The sequence below is a fragment of the Natator depressus genome, chromosome 5, assembly GCF_965152275.1.
Source record: "Natator depressus isolate rNatDep1 chromosome 5, rNatDep2.hap1, whole genome shotgun sequence".
Lineage (NCBI taxonomy): Eukaryota > Metazoa > Chordata > Testudines > Cheloniidae > Natator > Natator depressus.
Window position 1 is genome coordinate 76,246,994 of NC_134238.1, and position 23,327 is coordinate 76,270,320.

Consider the following 23,327-nt stretch of genomic DNA (forward strand, 5'->3'; position numbering starts at 1 on the left):
TTGCAGGATCAAGCATCTAGTGGGCTGTTACTGTTTAAGGATTTGATCCTGCAACTGACTCTGTATGCACAGCCTCGTTGACTTCAGTGGGGCTCTGCATGGGGAGAGGGTGTCTGTGAGTGTACAACAAGTTGCAGGATTGGAGTCTGTCACATCCTGTTCACATTCAAGGTGGCTGTCCTGCTCTATTAGCTGAAATGGGCACAAGCACGTGCACAAAAAACCCCATGATACCTGCCCAGAGCAGACAAATTAAATGAAAAGTATTTGGAAGAGTACTTCAATTCCAGTCCAGCTTAAATACTTTGTCAGTAATGTGGTGACCAGGTGAAAATGTTTTAAAGGTTTTAGATTCTTTAATATATATTATCTCATTTTCTGTATTTTTAATAGGACTTTACTGCTGTACTGACTCACCCAAAATGTGCATAGAAGAATAATGGAAGCCCCTGAATACCTTGATTTGGATGAAATAGATTTTAGCGATGATATATCTGTAAGTATAAATATTTTTTGTTTGTTTAGAGAGAGAGGATTTAAGTGGCTCGATTTCTAGCATAAGACACACATCTCATTGTCATTAGAGGCCAAAGCAGGCTTTTACCTCATGCAGAGGCTACCTATTTTGCTTCAAGTATATATGAACTGAATTCAGGTATACAGAAAAAATTAACAATGTCCCCATGTGCTAGAATGAAAATCAGATTTTTTTCCAAGGGAAACATAAATCGCTGAAAGTAGAGTTTGGGGCCCGCACTTTGTCTGCATTAGTAAAGATGATCTGCAAATCAATTTAATACATTTATTTTACTCTTGCTGAACTGCCTTTATTAACTCTTTGGGTGAAATACCCATCGAGTGATTACCTACAATCACCAAAAGAATAGTTTTAAAAGAATTGAAAATAGTGCCATATGCTATCCCCTTCCCCCATCATGAGTTTATTTGTGTAACTTGCTACTCTGCCACATAGGCCAGCTCCAGACTTCAGCAAGTTTCATTAATAGGTTACAATTTGATATGTTTTGAGGTCTTATAGTACAGCTAGAGCCAGCAGGACTTCCAGGGAGTCTAAAGAGAGCATGGCTCTGTTACACCACTTCTCTCCTCATCCGTTACTAATGGGCTAATGCCCCCCTCCTAGGTATGGAATTCAGAGGCAGTCCAATGTTACTTTTGGAGGCTCCAGGACTAAGCTCCATCCTTGAGCTCAGGATGCTGGATTTTCTGCCTCCAGCGGTGGACCAAGTTGACGGTTCAGTTTCTCCTGAACATTTTGATTTTAAATCTTTATTTGTATTCATTTTCATGCAGTTGTAGTTTATAATTTTCCTCTTCCTCCTCCTGTGCATTGGGTAAATAGCAGCATGGTGACTTCAACCACCTGGATCTGCTACTGCAGCATCTCCCCTGCTGGGATCCTGTGCCCTTACTCAGACATGGCAGAGCTAGCCTGCAAATACTTGACTTAAATCTAATGAGGTATTCCCTCTGTGAGGCAGCACTTACAACAGCTACAGAGGGTGAATTATACCCTGCCTCTTCCCAGCCAGCCAACACACTTGCTCTGCCAGAGTACAGGGCTCAGAGTTGGACTGGCATGTCTGGTCTCCACCTTGCCCAGAGGGGAGACAACTCCAATCAGGGGCTTCTTTAGTTTTTCAGGGAGAGAGTCTAAGAATGAGGAGGAAGCTAACTGCAAAAGACTTGGGCTGGACAGGGGGAAAAAACCCCTAGAAAGGATCCAGAGTCATCCCCCCCACCCTGTGGATACTGAAGTGCGCCCTTTGTTCCTTGGGGAAAGAAGCCAGGCTCCTACACAGCTCCCACTGTGATTCAGGGAATTTTCATGATATTCAGGGATAAGTCCTGAAAACCCCAGAGACCCAAAAAGGATAAAGCAATTGTGTCCTTCACAAGGCAGTAATTAATATTTTTAATGAACAAGTGGGGTGAAAATCAGGGTTTATACCTGTGACCGGGTGCATCGCAATACCCCTTATTTTTTGCCTTCTTCTGCAGAGGGATTGTTTACTGGGGCTTTTCTATATAGAAGCTCTCATAGTGTTCTGTATTGTGTTCATGGCCCCATCCCCGCCCTGCAGCATGTCTGGGCATGCAGAGAAGCCTGTTCCTCCTGTGGAGCCCTGCTCAGGATGCAGCCTAATGGGAACTATGCCTGTCTGGCTTTCAGCCCAAAGTCCCTTGCCCTGCTAGGGAAAGGGATTCAGATTTCAGTAATGGGAATTGTGCCATAAATTGTACCATATGATCATTAGCCATAAACTTTTGCTGTGCCATGGAAAGGTGCTCAGGCTCTGGAAAGCAGGAAAGGGTCTCTCTCTCCACCTCTCCCTCACTCTGCATGCTGGCTCCTAACCCTTACGTTCTCTTCAGACAGTCAGTGACCAGATCAGAGGCACTCGAGGATTCCACTCCTCATGAAGCCATATCGTAATGGGATTACAGGGAGGTAAAAGGACTGAGAAATACAGGGCCGAAGGATTGTGGGATAGCATTGGTGGAATCTCTGGACGTGAACTGGGGGACCCAGGTTTCAGCTATGTCCACGCTGCAAAATGACAGAATTTGGACCCAAGTCCCACTGGGACTTGGGCTCAGCTCAGCCCACCCCACCCTACCCCACCGCTAGGCGGCTCATAGGACCTGGATCCTGAGGGTTTGCTAACCCAAGTCAGAAGGTTTATACGGTAAGTGGGATTGGGCTTATACCTACGTCTCAGCATGACAAAGTCACAAGAGCATTTGTGTACGAGTGCTTATAATTCCTGAAGACTCTTCCTTCTGAACAACCCTTTGCATCCAGAGTCTGAAGTGGCAGGCAGTAGTCACAGCAAGGCACAGGTCGCACATTACACATTTATACCCATACATAGGCAACATGCCAATCAGTACCTTGTACAGAGAAACAGAATCATTCATAACTGGAGAGCAGCTGGAAAGGATTCATAGCTACCCGTTCTTCAAAATCAGGAAGAGCTTTTGATCCCAGTGCAGAGAATTGCTCACGCAGAGATCAAAATAAATAATGGCTCTGTCTATGTTACCATAATGACAAAGATTTGCAAATATCCAAAACTTCATTACATCATTCATTTCTTGAGGGGCCATCAGTAGCCAATTATCTCCAGTGGCTAGGGTTGCTGGTGCCATGCATCAGCTCCATCCCGAGTGGATTTCTTAAAATGTACCTGCAGAAGTTTCTTCAGAGGATGTAGAACTTGATGCACTGACTCCTTCATTCAGACTGGGAAAACCTACATTTAACTCCCTGAGTGTTGGAAAAGAAGTTGATCATGGATTCTTCATTAACCTCTAATCAAGTCTGGTGGTCAGACAGAATTCGACCAGGATATTTCATTCATTGATCTGGTCAAATTTATATTTCAGGTGTAAGGGGAAAGCTCCTTAGGGGCAGGGTCTGCCTCTTTTGTGTAGTGCCAACCACAATGGGGCACTGACCTCTGGATGCTTGTGATACAAATATTATAATAATCCCAAAGTTTGGTGCTCTGAGCTATGCTAGAGTTTCTCCAGGAGATTTGGTTGGAGCCCTACAGCCAAGTCCCTTAGAAATGTGGGTAGCAGCCTTAGCAGCATTTTGCAGCCAGGCACATGGAATCCTCTATTTGACTGTGAGGTGCCATGTTTAATCACAATGACAAACTAGACAAGCCTGTGGCTGGCCTTTCTAGTTGTCATTACTTCTGAAAGGCAAGTTTTGGAATTAGTTCCTATATCTATACAAAAAACACAGTGCTGTTGCCATGTGCCAAAGTTTATTCTTGTAGCTTCAGAAACCCTTTCTGTTCAAGGTAAGTTCCTCTTTCCACAGTTCCTGGAAAATAGTCCTCCTATCATTTTGTTGTAATCCTTGAAAGGTTGTAGCATGTGTGGGCATTCCTACCACTCCAAACACATATCTCAAGTATATGGTATATATACACCAATTGTACCCTATTCATCTCATTCCATCTGAAATGCAAAGGCCTTATTGCCTCAAAGTTGCTGCAGGCAAGATACAAAAATTCTGCACCAATTGGCATGCTAGGTATGTGGGGAAACTAAAGGGGGAAAGTGTATGGGCCTCATCTGAGGAGGGTTTGTAAAATAAGCTTCTTTTCCTCTGAAGAGACATCCTTTGGTAGGAAGAAGCTACTGGGTTGGTTCCCACATAACTTGTTAGTTTATAAAGCTGTTGCTTTATAAAGGGGAGCTTCCATTCCTACTATTACTCGACTATAATAATTAAATTCTGCGTATCCCTCCCTCTTTCTGAGATTCACTGCTTGCTTCTTCCTATGAGTAATGAGTGAGGAGAGAAGCTTTGCAAATGAATGAGAAATTTCTTAGCTGATAATTTTCTTTCTGTTAGTAGCTTTTCTCCAAATTCAGCCCACCCGCATAGCCTGATAAATGACCAGAATAGAAGTTGAAGCTTTTCTCTAAAAGGAGACTGTGGGCTTGTCTACACTAACAATTAGTCTGTGCAAGCTGTGGTCTGAATCTACCCTGCACTAGCCTACTGCAGTCTAATTGTCCATGTAGACCTTGCTGGTGCACATTAACAGTTCATTAGCACACTTTGATCTAGATGACTTTGGACTGGAATTAGCTCAAAGCACTCTAACGAATTGTTAACCCATGGCAGCGGGATCCACAGGGACAGTTACCCTGCACTAGCCTGTCACAGTCTAAGTTCATAGCCCAGTTTTCCACAGTCTAATTGTATAGACAGGCCCTTAGATATTATATATTGTCTTAAGGTTAATTTAGTACATTTCATATGAGCTTGTCTTAATGCTAATAACTGGTTGCTGAAATTTTTCTACAGTTGTGGAATAACTCTTCTGGTGGCTTGAGCTGAAGGGCGGAGCTTAGTCCTGGAGTATCCAGCAACTCACTGGACTGCTTCCAAATTCCATATGGGCGGGGGGAGGAGAATTAGTGCATAAGTAATGAATCTGAGAGATTTCAGAGTAGCAGCCATGTTAGTCTGTATTCGCAAAAAGAAAAGGAGTAGTTGTGGCACCTTAGAGACGAACAAATTTATTTGAGCATAAGCTTTCGTGAGCTACAGCTCACTTCATCGGATGTAACATCGGATGAAGTGAGCTGTAGCTCACGAAAGCTTATGCTCAAATAAATTGGTTAGTCTCTAAGGTGCCACAAGTACTCCTTTTCTTTTTGCGAATCTGAGAGAAGCTGCTAAGGGGAAGAAAATGATCAGGTAAGAAATGTCTCAGTCCAGGTGTTCTTGAAATACTTGCAGCTGTAATTATTGTAAGCAAAAAAGCTGTTCATTTAAGGTGGACACTTGGCAGTTATTACAGGAACCACTAATGCAGTTCATTCCTCCCTCCCTAATCATATCTCTGCCACAAATGTTTCTCTTTTATGAATTAAAAGTTGTTTATATGCTGAATGTCTGGCGAATGAGGGCACTTCGACACAGGAATATTTCTGTTGTAAATGGAATTTATTAATTTGATTTGCAGGTCACCTTTATGATACGAAGTGCAGAGCCCAAGCTCTCTTGTCAGACAACATTATAAACTCTTGCAAAGGATTTTATTTTCTTTCTAGCATTTCAGAAGATGGTTCCTTTTAAAAAAGCTCCAGATGCTTTACTCACATACAGCTTCCTTTTAAAATGGGTTTTATTTTTACCTATTTTTATGTTGACTTTTATTTAAAGGCAAGGGGGTGAGGGGAGATATTGAGACATTACAAGACAATGATCCAATCTTGAGAGGATAGTTTATTCTGGGGAACTGTCTTGTTATGACTGTTCCATGTTACATTATGTCCTGTAATCTCTTTCTAGGCCCAGTTTTACAAAAAACATAAAGCAGAAATAGATGTATCCTCTTCTTGCCTCTCCCATTTTGCCTGATGCTACAGAATGGTGGATTTAACTACCAGTTTCACTGTTATACAGCTGAGTACTCTGACCTCCTGCTGAACGTCGGAGCTAATGGCATAGATTATAGAACAAGAAATATCCCCATTCCCAGGCAGGAGAATGAAGGAGTTGATGTCAAAGGAAAGATTAACTTGAGAAGTACTGGCTTTCCTACTACTCTGCTCATCTCTTGTGTGGTCAAATGCATGAATAAACAGGCTTTGCACAAGGAAAGCGTGCAGGGATGGGAACAGGGCAAAATTCTTCCTTTTATCAGTCCACAAAACACTCCCTTTTGTCAGTCCACAAAACACTTATGCTGTTGCCTCTCTAATCCCTAATTACCTGTGTGCATGTGACTAGCAGTGGCTAATTTGTCTGGGTTGTTTAGGGCTCTCTGTCAAGCTCTCTTGGGTTTCTGAAATTTCAGATTTCACCTTCATGCTGCTGTGGAGAGAGCAGCTCGAGAGCACTTTTGTTAACCATTTTCAACTTTCCTGCTACACTTCCTCTTCAGATCCAAAGCAGATAAGTAGTGACTGGAAATTGTTTCAATCCGATGGCTGTTCTGTGGCCTATGTGAAGTGCTGTAGTGGTCTTAATCCATTTCTCAGTGTACATTTCTCTTCCAGCTGAGATCCTTGTGGGTCATCTTAGCCAACAGGTCCAGATCTGAACGGCCACAGAGACTATCTTTGGAATACAAGAGATGTTTTAAACGCAAAATAAATATTTTTTAAGTCTCACATATGTGTCTAAGTAAATAAAAACTATAGCTTTCTCTCCCATAAGATGCTCATTTTTGAGACTTTTAGACTACCATAATTTAAGTGCCACAAATCACAGATTTATTTGGATGTAGTTTATATATAAGTAGGGTAGTGTGACTCTTGTTTACATTATACAGAAATATCATTCCGTCCAAAATGACGTTAGGTCATCAACTAGGACATCTTCACTTATTACTCTTATGAAAGAGCAAGTGAAACAGGCAATAGAAGAGCATGAAATGAATAAAAGTGGGAACACTATGAAACTTGTAAATTGCATTTAATCTCAGGTATACCTTTAAAAATCAGTATGCACAAGTTTAACCTTCCCCCTTTCCCAGTCACTCATATGGGGACAGATAAAATTAGCCCTGTTAGTAAGTTGTATACCGTTCTAGTGGTCCCTTTATGGTTTCTTAGTACTTTAAAATACAGGCTGTTTACTACACTCTCACGTTATGCAGTTAAAATTATTATTACTACTTACTATTGCAATACAGCAGTAATACAAAATGGCCCGATGTGTTAGGTATTGTACAAGCACACAGGAAGACAGTCTGTTTCCCAAAGAGCTGTGTGTGGGTACAGGGGTCTGCCTGCATTGTGCCAGTGCTGGATTGGAGCTGGATTTGAAAGAATACACTACATGTGAGTTTAAGTAACAGTAAGAGGTAATTAAATACAGTAATAAAATTTTTTATTTACATAGATTAGCTATTGCACTCCTTGATGAATTTTAAAGCCTTTTGTCTTTTATTAATAAAATTGGCCGTCCTTAATGGCTGCTCACCCCAGCCAGACATTGATTGACTGACTTCTTGGCAGAGCTAATTATCAGCCTCTAATTTTTACACAGAGACACAACAGGCAAAAGGCTGTTAAAAGACTTGCAAACTCTTTCCGATTCAAACAAAAGACATGTATCACTTATAAAGCCAATAGAAAAACAACTCCTGTCTGTTGTTAAAAGTGAACAATAAAATACAGAGGGTATGTCTATATCAAATGGTGGAAACAATACACATGAGCATGAAGAATCAGAATAGGGCTGCAAATGTGTTAATCATAGCAAGTTGGCCCATAGTTTATCCTCTTGGGAAGTAAATTATTTCCTTATAGTCAAGCCACCAGTCTTGCTATTTTCTTTACAGTTATGGATGCTATTCTTTGTGTTTTGTTTTGTTTTAATGTTTAGATAAGTGAATTCTGTGTTCATTAAAGGAAGAGATTGAGAGCACTGACATAGCATAGACAAAGTTTTTTGTGTAAGCTTTTTGTTTTCATTTTTAATGTCAATAAATATTCATCTGTTATGCTTAGGCAGCCATTTGTATCAGACATGCAGTATAAACAAATGAATTAATAAAATATGTTGTAAGGCTGCTCTGCTAATTCATAATCTTGTTCCTGACCTGCAGCACCCACAGTGTGTCCTGGACACAGATTGTGAATTTGTGGAATTGTGGGTAAGAGTTCTGTAAGGCACACAAAAACCCTGAAGGGAATAGTTAAGGTCTGATCACCTTCCTCATTTTCAGGTGCAACCCGCGCTAGGGTTTGTAACCTTGTCTCTGGAGGGGAAAAGTGGGTGTTTTTCATTTTACTATGGAAGCACTGTATGTGGTGATGCGTTCTATGTATTGCTTTACTAGTTCTAGATCACTGTTTAAGTAGCAACCCTTGAAAAGTGTCCTCAAAGAGGAATGTATTGCACAGTTTTAAACCATGAAGTAGTGAATTTAAAAATGTTTTAAAACTTACTTAAAATGTTTAAACTTTATTAATAAAATGGTGCAACTGTAATCTTAACTCTGGTAGTTAAGTCTAATCTTTTTGAGAGAGTGTTTAATATCCAGACTTACAATACAATATAACAGTTAAAGAATTTAGTATCAGTCGAGAATTTTGAATGATAGGCCAAAATTTGGAACTAAAATTTAATTTTCTTTTGTTGATTTAATGTGAATGGAAGATGACTGAATTGCTGCATTTTCCAGAATAATATTTAAACAATAATGGTTTGTTCTAGGAAAAGTTCTACAATGTTAATAACAACTGAAAAAAAACTTAATTGTAATATGGACAAGAAGTTGTCTGTATCATCTAGCTAAAAACAGAGGAGTTAGGAGTTTAAGATCAAGACAAAGGCACTGGAGACCCAATCCAGTGCCCGTGAAATCTGAGAGAGTTTTGCCGTTGACTTCAGTGGGAGCAGGGCAAGGTCCTTGATGCTTTCAGCGGTCACTACGGACCTGATCCTGTGAGGTTGTCAGAGTCCCCATTGAGGTGCTGAGTGTCTCTTGGGAAGTGCTGAGCACCTCAGTTCCAATGTAGTGGAAGTTAAGGGTGCTCCATATGACAAGTGAAAGATTAACAAAAAACCATTATTGTTACTAAACATTTCCCTTAATTTTATTTTTTAAATTGTTTCTGTTATATATCTGTCCCGCTACATTTAATTTTTCTTCCATTATTTTTCTTTCTCCTATTGTTGGGCTGGCTGTGAATTTTAAGCTTGAATGAAACTGCCTAGAATGTCCCTGCTAGATATTCTGAAGGTTTGCCTGTTTGTGGGTGTGTATATTTAAAATTCATTTAATACAAACTTTAAAATAATGTTAAGTGCAAAGATTTTAGAATTTCTATTCCTTAAGAATAGAATTTTGTAGTCCATTATTGCTGGAATGGACTAGTTATTTAACAAGCCATGATCATTTTCACTAGTGTGTGACTACAGATTTACAGCTTCTACCAGCAGAAAAACTGGATTTATCTGGATTCCCACTAAATTCTTAGAAATCTCTCGCCTGCTGTTACTAATCTCGTACTAATAGTTCCATTTTTTCCACCATAGAGGTATAAAGATTGCAGATTAAAGACCCTGATCATGAAGTTTGCTGAATGCCATCTTTTTCAGTGGGGATTGAGGGCACTCAGCATCTCTTAAAATCTGGGTCATCTCTGGGTAACATGGTTGAAATAAAAAATACTACTACTAAGCAATCTAGTCTTGTAACATGCTTTTGTTTTGCAACTGGACTTTAGTGTAAACCACAAGATAACTCCTCTTCTGAGTTAGTGAAGACCAGGATAGAGAGTGTCTGCCATTTAAAGAAGGAGAATCCTCTCTTCCTCACTCTGCTGCTCGCTCACTCTGTGCGCTGGAGCATATGACTTAACTGCTTCTTGCCTTGGTTTCTCTTTCTTTAGCTAGGTTTAATAATATGTATTTCACAGAGGAGCTGTGAGGCTTAATTAATGTGTGTAAAGCATTTTAAGATCCTTGAATGAAAAGTGGAAAATAACATCCCTGAATTATGTGTAACAAACATGGCATTCTGGATAAAGAATGGGAGCCCCACAGCTATCAGCATCGCAGTTCGATCCATTGAGTTACTTGGAAATTCTGGCTGGAAGAAAGGTTAACAACTGTTGGTGGACCAGGACTGGAGCTAGAAAGCTAGAGAAGGAAGTTGCAGAGGGAAGAGCTGGGAAAGATCTGCTACAGGAAGCAAGTACTATTACCTCCTAGCAGCTCTGTAGTTTCTCAGCTGAAAGCCACATCTCTGTATTGACCACAAATGCAGATAGCAGAAATGTAAAAATGCAAAAATATTTCTGAGAACAGAGGTGGGTGGGAGGAAATCTGTTAATGAAATCAAACATATATCGTTAAACATCATCGTCAGATTTATAACACAGTTAATTGACTTTTTTGTGGTTAACTGAATATATTTTAATACAACGTAGGACCAACAAGAAAGTTTGTACTTCCAGGAGTGGAGAAAAAAGACAGAGAAGGAATGGGTCTTCACTTTTGAGGGTGCCTGACAAACACATTACAGTAGAGTACAAAAGGCCTAATTCTAACTGAATTACAGACTGTGTAATAGTTTAACCTGCACCAGCTGGTGTTATAGAGCTACCATATTTCTTGGTAGCTTCTTTTAAGAATCTTACTATGCCAGTTCAACATTATCTTTTTTTATCTGTGTGGTAAAATACCAAAATGTACAGATCAATAGTTGACTTTTTATTCAATAGCAGCAACAAAAAATACATGCAGTTTGTATTTGATGGTATCCTTCTCCATCCACCCTTCACATATCACTTATTATCTTAGGGTATAACTACACTGGAATTAAAAACCCGTGGCTGGCCCATGCCAGCTGACTCAGGCTCTGGCTAAAGGGCTGTTTAATTATGGTGTAGACGTTCGGGCTCGGGCTGGAGCCCAGGCTCTAGGACCCTACGAGGTGGGAGGGTCCCAGAGCTTAGGCTGAAGTCTCAACCCGAACATCCACACCACAGTTAAATAGCCCCTTAATCTGGGCCCCTTAGTCCGAGTCAGCTGGCATAGGCCAGCCACGGGTGTCTAATTGCAGTGTAGACATACCCTTAGATTGTGAGCTGGGACAAAATCTTTGTATGTGTTTGTACTGCCCCCTAGTATAATGGAACTTCTTTCTAGGTAGCTTTGCAATATAAAAATTAATTAATAAATTAAAGTTCTGATGCTGAGAATACTTAGCATCTGCAGTTCCCATTGACATAGTTGCAGGTGCCCAATATCTCTCAGGATTAGTAGGCCCTAAAGGAGAAAAGTAAAGTATGGAAGGGAGCTGTGTTTGGGTCGGGGGGCGGGGGGTGGTGTGTGTTTGAAGTAGCCACAATCCATGGAGTGACTGTTTTACTTGAGTTCACTTGAATCAAACGAGTAAGTTATTTCTGTAATTGGTCACCTGAGATTTACTTTGTATCATTCAGAGGCATATTGTCACTTGAACTTCAATTTGCTTCAGACATGCAATTGGCAAACTGTCAACAAAAAAACAAAACTGGTATAACCGTTCCTTTTCTGTGTCGAAAGCTGCCATGTTTTTGTATGTCGTTGTTCTGCTTCATCTGTCAATAGCAGACTAGCTAAAAATATGTCTTCCTTTAAGAACATAGGGTTTTTATACATTCCTCAAAATTTTGTGCTATATTAATCCTAAATATTTTTTACTTTACCTTTTAACTGTTTTTAATAGCTTTTAAATGTGCAAAAGCCATTGATTTTTTTTTCCAAAGGCATAATGATTTTCAGATATGTGTTGGTTTGAAAGGAAACTCTTGTGACACTCTAGCATTAGATTAAGGGTTTCTTGATATTGAGTAACCAGATTTCTGTTTGTGGGAAATTGTATTTTTATGATGTTGGATCATATGGCAGATTGAAGGCATTCCACAAGATTATAAGGAAATGATTGCCGCTTAGTCGGATAAATATGTTGTCCTCCCCCACCCCCCTGCTCTTTTTAAAGTTGAATCCAAAGAATAACTTGTTGATCAACATCAGGTGTATCCCCTCACATCAAATATTTGTTTTAATGAAAGCTATTCTTGGATGAGTAGACTTTTATGTTCTTGTTTTCCTGTGCATTGTGGGGAGGTGTCTATATCTGAGATCAGATCTCTAACACACTAGCATATTTTTTTCATAGAGCATTGTATAAATCTGAATTTTATCTGCTATAAAACAAATTATGTTAGAGAGGTATGCTGGATCTTGCAAAATCAAACACCGTAATGTATAGCACAGGTGATCAAAGTAGTCCCTGGGTTTCTAAAGCCCCTGTCAATTTTAATATGGTGGTGGTGGTGCCACCTGTGGAAATTATTAATATATGTGATATGTCATCATGACCCAAGCAGTTATGCTCCACAGGGATGACAAGTCCCAGCAAGAAATACTGATATCTGATGGAGCGCTGGACGCTGGGATGCAGTTGCCTTCATAGGCAGCTGCTCCATTTCGTGCAGATTAGGGGTAGCCTCAGGACTCAGCTACATAGGACACTTGAAATGTCCCTACTGCTACTACTGTGTTTTTCTTTTGTATAATTTTGGGAATGAACCAATTTGTACTTTATATGCATTTTTCCCTCTCTCTATTTCAGTACTCGGTAACTTCTCTCAAGACTATCCCAGAATTATGTAGACGGTGTGATACACAAAATGAAGACATATCAGGTATGCTGCCCACTTTTGTTCTCCCATCCTCTTTTAGGCTGCTTCTTAAATTGCAGAACTTGACAGCCTTTGCTTCTTGGCAGTGTTCTGCTGTTTTTGTTTTTTTTTTATTTTTGTACTGCTTTCTGGAAACATGGATTTTTTTTTTTCCAACAGATGTTAGGTCATTAGCACAAAAAAAAATTCCATAAAAGGATTTGGCTGTATAAACGTAAGGCTTCATCTGAGCAACTCCAAACCACAATATATGCAACAATTTACTTGAAAACCCAAGAAACCATTGGTGACAAGACATAATGATGTAGGCGCCAATGAAAGAATGTTGGATACATTTACTACCCCTATGACGTGACCAGTTTGAGGGATGATATTTTGCCAGGGTCTGAAATCCTATCAGAGATGCTACAAGATAGAGTAGAGTACAGTAGAATCTAGGACATACTGTAACAGTTAAGATTAAAGCGAAGTTTTTGAGTTTAATAGTGTAAACTAAATGAAGAATCATGGCATCTAGATGAGAACCAGCTGGAGACCTTTCCCCCCTCTGACAAAAAGTTCATGCAGTGTTGTTTTTCACTTTCTAAATCAGATTAAGCCTCTTTTGTTTTTCTTTTTGTGATGAACAAAAATGAATTGATGAGAGTAATACTTTAGTGTGGAGCTATGAAAAGTTTATCTTTCATCTGATGCTTTAATTATGCTTTCATTAATATTGTTGAATCTAAAACATTTATAGCAGAAACCTGAGACCTGAAATTCATGGGAAGATGGACCATGCCAGACTTTGGCAACCCTTATTTCTGTATTTCCTTTCACATAGTTGTAAATTACCAAGGTTTGTAGATAAATTGAAGCTTTCTAATAGCTGCTTCTCCTGCCAGAATCATTAAGGGCTAGATTGTCACAATCCTTATGGCAGCTGGACTTGAAAATAAAGAGAAGTAAAGCCTCACTTACTTCTCTGCTCAGATTGTGACTGGCTGCAGAGGGGAGGGCAGGGTCTACTCAGACAATACTTTTCTGCTGCAAACAAGTGGGTGGGGACGGGGTGGGAAATGGGATGTAAACTATAATGATCTTGGGGGTCATTAAACAACAAATGAGAGTGGAATAAAACTTTTAATAAAACAAACTACAGAACTTCTGTGATGAATGGCTGTACACAGTTACGCTGTGTTCTCAACCCCAGCTTCCACGACACCTCTCTAAACTACTATATTTATAATACTGTCCCATATGAGGGAGCGTCTTTAAATTATAATCTTCCACATACAGATCTCTGCATAAACTGCTCCTCAAAAAGGGGATAAAGCAAGAGGGAGCAGGGTAGGAATTGCAACTAAAAGTCACAATTCATTCTCTAGTCTCCCAGCCAGAATGGTCTGCTCAGCTCTCTTTGAAGAAATAATATTTCTTTTTATTTGCAGAGAGAGAGCCTTGCAAACGTAAACGTATATAAACCAATAACAAGTTTGGAATATTTCTTAGGCCTGATTCTTCTTAGAGATCCTGGGATAGCCACAGCCTGTTGTGCAGCTGAATTTTTAACTAAGTTCCATCTGTAAAGTCCCTTTTGCTGTCAGTTGTCTTCCAGTGATGCCCGCTGAGTTACTACTTTACACACCAATTGCCTTGAATAGGGTTGGATAGATGCAACTACAGGCATTTCTGGAAGACAGAAGGTAGCACCACGGGACCCCTACCAATGGAAATTAACTAAGAGTTCTGTTGGAAGATGCTTGATCCAGAAAAGAATGCAATTTACTTTCTCAGAGCTGGTAATCATTTCAGTCCTAATGGTTCTGTAGGACTGAAAGTAGCATGACCGTATTTTTTTCATTAAACGTATAATGGAATATATGCAGGGAGTAGAACTGTTGAGTGAGAAGATACCATTCCATATCCTTGATGGGCATAAATAGGTATAACTCCATTGAAGTATCAGTAGAGCTACATCAGCTGAGGTCATTTTTACATAGTTGCCTTTGAGAGAGAAACCTTAATTTTTCTTCCTTAGTTTCCCTATTAGGAAATAGAGATAATAATTACCTGTCTTCAAAAAGAGTTTGGATAAATAATCAATCAGTGACTGTATAGCACTAAATAAGTGCCAAACTTTAGGATACATATACATACCACCGTCATATGGGGGCATACTAGCCCTCAGAGTCCTGGCTTAAGTGGACAATTATTACAAAACTTTAAAAAATGTTAGCAGTTATGTATGGACCCCAGAACAAGTATTTGGGTTCATCCTCTCTTGCAGCAGGAGACTACAAGTCCCATCTCTTCTCCTTCACACACAGGTTCACCATTCAAACAATGGGGTTTTCCTGTTACTGCAGCTTAGGAGGCAAAACCAGGCCTGTTATGTATGGGAAAAATGGCTTGGCTTGACTTCAGTCACTGGGAAAAACCCAGGTTTTATTCTGTTCTACTGGTGGTCTCCTGTCCTTCTGACTTCCTGATCTGCTGATTATAGCAAAGCTATTAAACTCTCCAAGGGTTATTTATTATGTATTTCCATATAAAGAGAAAATATATCCAGCCCCTACAGAAGATGTTAAAAACTGTAAATGAAGACAACCTGGTATGTCTGCACTCCATTGACAATTTAAATTATAATTATATACAGAACAACTGTGCAGTATTAGGAGAAGTGTTGGGGCTCCCCTGAGACCTCTTCCACTCACTTCCCCCAGAACTCGGTTCAACTCCCATCTCATCACTCAGGTTCCTTTCTTTGGTAAACAGTAAAGCTATACTTAGTTGATTAGTCTCAAACGCAGGAGGTAGAAGCGCACAGGATATGTCACAGATCCAAATTACACAGAAAACTTGTTCCTTTACATTTACACACACATCACATTAATATACATTCTATCACATGCTTCATGATTGGCTTGGTTACTTTTTAGGAACCAATCCCGTACAGCAAGCTCTCTCAATGTGCTGTTCATGCATAATCTGACCTCTACCTTATTTTACATTTAGGCTTGTTTACTAATAGCAGAATATTCCTCCTGATCTGAGCTAGCCATCCTAACTCCAGCATACTGCCTGTGATAAGAACTTAACTTTCCATTCATCTTCCCAATCGTGCCCAATAAGAAATGAAGCAAGTTACTTATGTCAAGCCAGGCATAAATTTATCCCAGAGCTGTTTTCTGAATGAACTGAAAGCTAAACATATCCGAATAATAGGGCTAGCAAAATAATAACCACTCTGCACTCAAGACTTTTCCTCTGCCTCAGTAGTGGTGCTTTGGATTAGATGTACTGCAGAAAAAATAAATTGCCACTTTTTTTTCCCCCAGCTGTGGGTTTGAATCAGTTTTTTGGTGGTTTTTTCTTTTCTATTTTAGTTCAGCAAGTTCAATCAAGGGGTCAAGAATCCAGAAAAATATAGATACATTTTTATTTTATATTAAAAAATTGAAGATATATGTACAGCAATGTCACTGCAGGACAATTTGAACTGAATTGTGTCACCAGAACTTCTTGATGAGACTAAAATCCTGTATTACATCATTGCTAATCTGTTGTTCATGGTGTAAGAATGGGGTTTACTCAATACCATTTTCTTCACCCATTTCATCTAAATGTTTGAATAATGTGGTGGTAACATGAGAAAGCGTTTGGTTATATTAATTTTAAATTGCTCTAAATACCTTTAATGCTAGGAAAACATAGCATGCTGATTGGTAAATAATGTTTTCTCATGGATTCCTTCCAAACTTTTCAACAGATTTTTTTGTCCTTATTGCCTGACTGTTGCTCCTTCAGGGCCCATGGTTATCTGGATTTCACTTCTTATTTTCAAAAATCCACTAATGCATCTTTTTTTCCCCCCTCATTGTCCATTCTTTTGGTCAACGAGGGGCCAACGGGTCTGAGAGAAGAATCCACTCCAGCTGGATTTTCCCCATGGTGTAAAAGGGTTGGGTCTTTTGGCATTTTCCCCATGGCATCTTCTTGCTCTATTGTCTCCTGAAGGTCAAGGATCTGTGCCTAAGGGGAAATGCATTCCTCAGTCTCTCACTTTCTCCCACGCCCTGCACAAATTAACAGAGTTAATGCAAAGTGAGGGCATTTTATCTTTTCTGTGGCTCTCTTACCATCAGGGAGTTACTGTTTAATGGGCACATTGCTGGGACTGTGGAGTCTAAGAGAAACCTAGGAGTTCAGTAAAGCTTCAGGGAGCCCCACAGTTAGTCAGGTGTTCCAGATCCCTGGGTTTCCACTGGATTTAAGAGGGAAAGCACATCTCTTTCTGTGGGAAAGGGTATGAGGTAAGTTCTCCTTCATGACACAAAATGATTCAGGGAGAACTTGGAGGTATGTCTATCCTGCAGCTGAGAGTGAGCATCCAGCATGAGTAGACAGACTTGCGCTAGCGGGGCTCAAGCTAGATCACTAAAAATAGTGGTGTGGACATTGTGGCTTGGGCGGAAGACCCCCCTAGGCTTGACCTTGCCAGAGTTCCAACATCCACTATACGATTTTTAGTGTGCTAGCTCAGCTCAAGCTAGTGCAAGTCTGTCAACCCAAAGTGGGAGGTTTACTCCTAGCTGCAATACAGGCATATCCTATGAGGGTTTTCTGTCCCATCCTGCCTCCTGGAACGGCTGTTCATAGCCAGGGTAATTAGATCCAAGGACCTTTATGGTCCTATCTATACTGAGGCCAACCAGAGTTAAAAGAATCAGTTTAAACATAATTTCAGCTAGTTCAGTTTCTGATATGGTGTTGTTTGCCCGTAGGTCACTTGATTTCCGGAGTTTTTTCTAAGCAAGAATGATTTACTTGAGCAGAAATCAGCTCTTCTTGCCTTCATTGTTCAATATGAAACTGGTTGCTTTCTTTCTTATAGTAAGTGAACATTGGGGAGACAGGTAGATTTGATAAGGCCTTTGGAGCTAATAGTTCATGACATCTGTGCCCAACCAGCTTCACTGAGCTAGTTGATTGTACTAAGGTGTATTCTGTTAGCTGAGATGATGTTAAATAGGTGTCTAGAACAAGAACAGCATCCTACTGGAGATCTTTATTCACTTACTAATGTAAACCAACTGACCTCTTATCCCCAGCAGTGAAAGGTTAGCTCAGTAACCCTCTATGCTACTGTATCCACTGAACTAAATTAAGCATGATTCACAAGAATATCCAGGGGGTATTGACCCTTTGCTTCCAATTATTAGTCAACAAATATATGCAGCCATATGTTACATAATAGACAACTGAAGAAATAGTGAGGGCTGGGGACTCAAACTCACAATTTATACTGGCTACTGACCATGTCCAAAAAGGTCAGCAGCAAACAATTCATGGAGCACATTTTGACAGGACATTTTTTCAGTCCAAAAATTTAGACCAGTTCTCATAACTAAAGCACCATAAGCATTTATAAGGCCATATTGTCCTTTACAATAAGGCTCCTTTATCCCACTTTGGCAATGTAAAGGAGCCTTAAAAAAATTTTACACCTGTTTTATACTCCTGGGGGAATTAACTAAAAACAATGGGAACTATTCACTAAGCAGGCAGGCTGCTATATTCTCCTCTGCCTGAGGAAACAGAGCCTGCCCCAAGCCTACCTCTTCAGAAATACCCCAAAGCCCTGCCCCTCCATGCTCAGAGCACTGTAATAGCAAGCGAGAGAGACAGTTTCTCTCTCTCTCTCTCTCTCAAACATACACATGACTACTCAGTCTCCCTCCCCCAGGTGGTGATTTATGTCTCTACTGGCTGCTCTGGGTGCCCAAATCGACCTGTCTGCACTGCCAGGGAGTGGGTGCATGACCGCTCTTGTGGCTTCCCTTGGTTTTCCCATCAGAAGTCATTTTTCTGTGGGTATGCAAAGAAATCTGCAGGGGCCATGAATTCTGTGCATGCGCAGTGACACAGAATTCCCCCAGCAGTATGCTCTGCACAATTTATGCGTCACGCTATTTGGTAGTTTACCAATATGTGACTTATATTAAGGTACAATTGTGATTTGGTGGCAGTTGTATTTGTAAGTTCTGGGTATTTATAATTCCTCCTAAGTGTGTCCCAACTAAATATGTTTGAAATTACTGGAATAAATGAAAGATTGGATAATGTCAGGCCCTGAAAAAAAGGGAAGATACAAGATTCCGTTCAGATAAACAATAATTAGAATAATGGGTATATAGTAATGCAATTATACTTGTGATACTTCTTCAGCTTAAAATCTGTTGTTTTTACCTAATTTCCTCCCCTTCATTATTTTGTATCTGTACTAACCTTGTGATTCCCTCCCAGACATCTGAGTGTGGATTTTCCCTCACCTCACCTGGTCACATCCTAAAATCAGTCCAGACAAGGTTTGGACGATCCCAATTCATTTATCATCTCCCTCCCTCTCTCCTCTATATCCTATCCATTATAGTTGACAGCATTTGCAATGCTCTTCCTCTAGCCAAGCTAGGACAAGTGAATCCTTCACTGCGGCTATTGCTGTATGGATCATTTGGAAAGAGATGTAGAGTGAGCTAATAGTAATGCCTGTTTCTGTCATATCCTAACCCCAGACCTTACTTTGTCCTAATGGATAAGTGGAACTGAAATCCAGGAAGTTGAGAACACCCACTCTCACACACATAGGGTCATTCACAAATCAAGTTTCTCATGCCAGAGCACTTGTGTCAAAGCACAAGTTGTGCTCTTTGAAGCTGCTAGTATATTAAAACTGTAAAACAGCACCACCTTCAGTTAAAATTGTTAATATATTTCACTGATGTTATTAATTAAAATAGAAATACATTCAGAACTGGTTCTTATTATCCCATTGTTATATATAGCATCCCTTTGTCTCTTAAAGCCCCATCTTTGCTAACACTGGTGGAGATGAATCAGTGTGAACAACTGTGAGGAATTTTCTAAAATATTCCTTCGTGTAGACTACGCCTCAGTGTCTGTATATGAAGTCCAAGACCGCTGGACCTGGAATAAATGAAAGTCTTAATTCATTCAAGGGGCTCTGATGAAGTAAAGTAATGAACCACAAGAGGAAAGATAAGGCAGAGATGTCAGCAGAATTCCCAATGTAAAATCATCCATCTATTTACTCCTGTCTCTCCAGTGGTTATACAGAATATAAATGGTAACTTTAAAACATAAAGGGCTAGATTTTTTTAAAAATGTTGTGCAGGTTTCTAGTTGGGTACCACAAGGATCAGTGCTAGGCCAAGTCTTCACTACTGATCATGGAAAGGGAGTAAACACCACAATAAGGGAATTTTCAGATGATAGGAAATTGAAAGCTGTTACCAAGTCCTGCAGGGGCAGAGAAGAGGTGCTTCATTAAGACAAGGTATTCTGAATTCATTCATCTGACGTTAGAAATGAGAGCCAACTAAAACCAAGCCTAACATAGGTGTGCTCATTTACAAACCATGAAAGCCTAAAAGGTTGATTAATGGAGACCATCGATACCTTGTCGGCAACGGTGATGAATATTCCAGATTTGCCATCCTGCGAGACTTCAGCTTCCATGCTGACAACACCTCAGATTCAAAAGCCCCAAAACACATTTCCTCACTTACCTCCCTAGCAGTTTCACATGTCACCTCCAGTCTAACCCATAAAGCTAAATGTCATTATAGACTACATCATGACCCAGCTACTATCTTGGAAAGACAGTCATCTCATTAAGGAAATGATCATAGCTCTCCCAATTCTCAGGAAACAAGAAAAACCCAGGACCTTGATATGACTATGAAGACTCATGGAGCCCATCAAATTCCAAAACATGCTTAAGGACAGCAGCATATCATCATCATCATGCTCTAGTCTTGACCATTGGCCCAGTGGTCTCCAAGCAGTACCCTCCTGCCGATCACTACACAGACCTCCTTGGTTCTCAGACACACTGTATCAGATAAAAAGAGGGGGTGGAAACTTGAAAGCCAATGTTGGAAAACAAAGGCTGAAACAGACAAGTCAAAACAGAAAGAATCTTTCAAAGCCTATGCTAAAGCAGTATTATAGGTCAGGAAACCTGCCTTTCAGCCTCTGAAGTTGTTAAGGAGGCATTCAAGGTGGTAAACCTGTTCATTAACCCTTACTCCCTGGTGTCCACAGCAGAACCAAGTACCAAGTGTTGCAAGGAACTATCATCCCACTTTAGTGAAGTAATCACATGTTCAGAAAGGCTTCTGAGGCTCCATGGAACTTCTCCCCCTATACTGGCCAACGAACAGCCCTTCTGCATTCCCAGAGTTCAGTCCTTTCATGCCTCTAGAAGTACTGGACACCTGGGAAAGTCTCAACCCAAACCCTCTGAATCATGACCCTCCAGGTTGGTGAAAGAGCGTCATGAACAGCAGATGCCGCTCATCACCAAAATAGCCAATAACTCATTCAGAGAAGGAATCTTCCCTTTCTCCTTCAAACATGCAGTTGTCCAACCAGCACTGAAGAAACCCATCGTGACATCAAACCTAGCCAACTACCACCCAATATCAAACCTTCAGTTCCTGAGCAAGTTCATAGAGAAGTTTGCACACTGGAAAGATGGTCTAGTGGTTAGGGCACTAGCATGAGCTTCAGGAAACCTGGGTTCTTCAGTTTCTATGAAATAGGGAAGAATTATTTCCTTGTTATAGTTGGGAAATGGAGACATTGTATAAGTGATGTACCAATGGTTACGTAAGTGTGGAGCAGATTTTGGAATTTAATAAAATATCCTGGGTTCCATTTCAGTGCCTGTGTCATGGTTTCTAGAGTAGTCAAGCAGTTAGCCTTTATTTGACCCTGATTGACAATGGCTTCTGCATGACCTCATGAGTGTGGAGGGGTGAGCAAGATCCTTCTCCCACTGGAGCAGCTGTGTAAAGCTACTCACAATAGCAATCCCTGAGCCCTCAGCTCTCTGGAAATCAAACCCCCTGCTGACTTCTGATCTCTCAGGGAAGAAGTCCATGACAAGGGGGTGGGGAGGAGGCAAGGTTATGGCCCTGCTCCTTTCTGCACAGGTCTGTGGAGTGGGGCCAGTGCGCATGGGGGATCAGCGCTCTGTCAGTGTAATGGCTGGTGCAAAATATGCAATCCCCATGCACAGGAAGCAGCATCAGAAGAGATTGTGCCTGCCTGTCTGATCAGCCTCACTTCCTATAGGGGTCTGTGGGTTAACGCTACAACCTTCTAGTCCTGTATTATGTGCAATATCAATCCATCTTTCTGCTTAAATAAGTAGATATATTCATGAGTTACCAGAAACTTAGATAATTGTGTTGTATTTAAATCTGCTTTTCTGTCGGCAATACGTATAAAGAAATGTCCGACTTATGTAGTGGACAAAATAGAAGGAAAAATGAGTAATGAGCAAAAGGTGGTTTACTGTGGATGTAATGCAGGAAACAAGAATTAAATGAACATGTGGTGAATCAAGAAAGCTTTGTAGAAAACAGCTTTTGCTTTCTCTTAACATCAGGTTTAATATTTTTACTATCACTGTTATGTGTGGATTTTAATTTTTAAGATTAAAAAGTGGCAAAGGGGTAGCTTGTTTCAGCCTAGAAACAGAATAATGGATCTAAGCATAAGGAAAGTGATGACAAACAAAATGTTGATGCCATTTTCTCTGTCTAGACCCTTCTGTTGAAAGAAGTGTTTTCATAAGACTCAGGCAGAATTCATTTCCATTCAGAATCCTTAATGGTTCCTGTCAGAACAAAACAGCTGGAAAACATATGGTATCCATTTCCCTGTATCACTTGGAAAAAATTTCACATGTAAATAAAACCAACATAAAAGTGTAACCCTTTGAACCTAGAATCTTATACAATACATAAATAAATCAGTACAATGCGTTCTTCTTTTGGCCCACTAAATTACTTGTGGTGTTGTTGTTGTTGTTTTCTTTGATATAAATTCACAAGAGCCTCCAAAGAAATCAAGGTGATAGTCGGACAACTCCATTTACTAAGCACTACTATCCTTTTGATTCATATCTTCTATAATGTATTGAAAACTGTATATTGCTGCTTCTTAAGAAAGGTATTTGTTACAGATTATGTATGTGATCACAAATTAGACCTCACTGATGCACTACAGCTAGTAATAAATCTACCATGTTTAAAATGTGCCTCTTTAGAATGTGCTCATTCTTTATAAACATTAAAGGTCACCTGGAAAGAAAACATCTAAGTTGATTTTAGTGAAAGAATTTGATGAGTTTCCCACCTCCCCACTAAAAATATAAATATAAAGCTTAGTATTGGGGTTCCACTGATTCTGGGCACTGTGGTTATGATGAACTGGGACTGTACTTTTTGTAGTTATGGAAGGGTGGAGGATTTTTCTACTGACTAGAACTGGTTGAAAAATCGAGGCATTCTGGATAAAATTTTCAACCAAAATGGAAAGAAAACCAGTAGTTTGAAACTTTCCATGAAAAATACAGATCTGAAATGTTTCCACCAAAAAAGCCAGATATTCTGATTCGGAAATCCTGATGTAATGCCTCATGGGAGTTGAGGTTCAGGTGCCTCATGCTCCCCCTCTCCCATACAAGCTCCCTGGATCAGAGTACGTTTCCTATGAAGCATCACAATTTTCCCTGGGGGTGAGGGGACGTGGTGCACCACAGG

At 40.1% G+C, this 23,327-nt stretch overlaps 1 protein-coding gene across 2 annotated transcripts in view; it reads left to right on the top strand.

The window, feature by feature from the left end:
- The window catches only part of SNCAIP (synuclein alpha interacting protein), a 101,372-nt gene that overhangs the window by 43,622 nt on the left and 34,423 nt on the right, over nucleotides 1-23,327 (top strand). For both annotated transcript variants that reach the window (XM_074953028.1, XM_074953029.1), the window contains exons 2-3: nucleotides 394-496; nucleotides 12,639-12,711. In XM_074953028.1, the coding sequence (XP_074809129.1) occupies nucleotides 440-496; nucleotides 12,639-12,711 (130 nt within the window). In that variant the 5' untranslated portion in view covers nucleotides 394-439. The remainder of the gene's footprint in view (nucleotides 1-393; nucleotides 497-12,638; nucleotides 12,712-23,327) is intronic.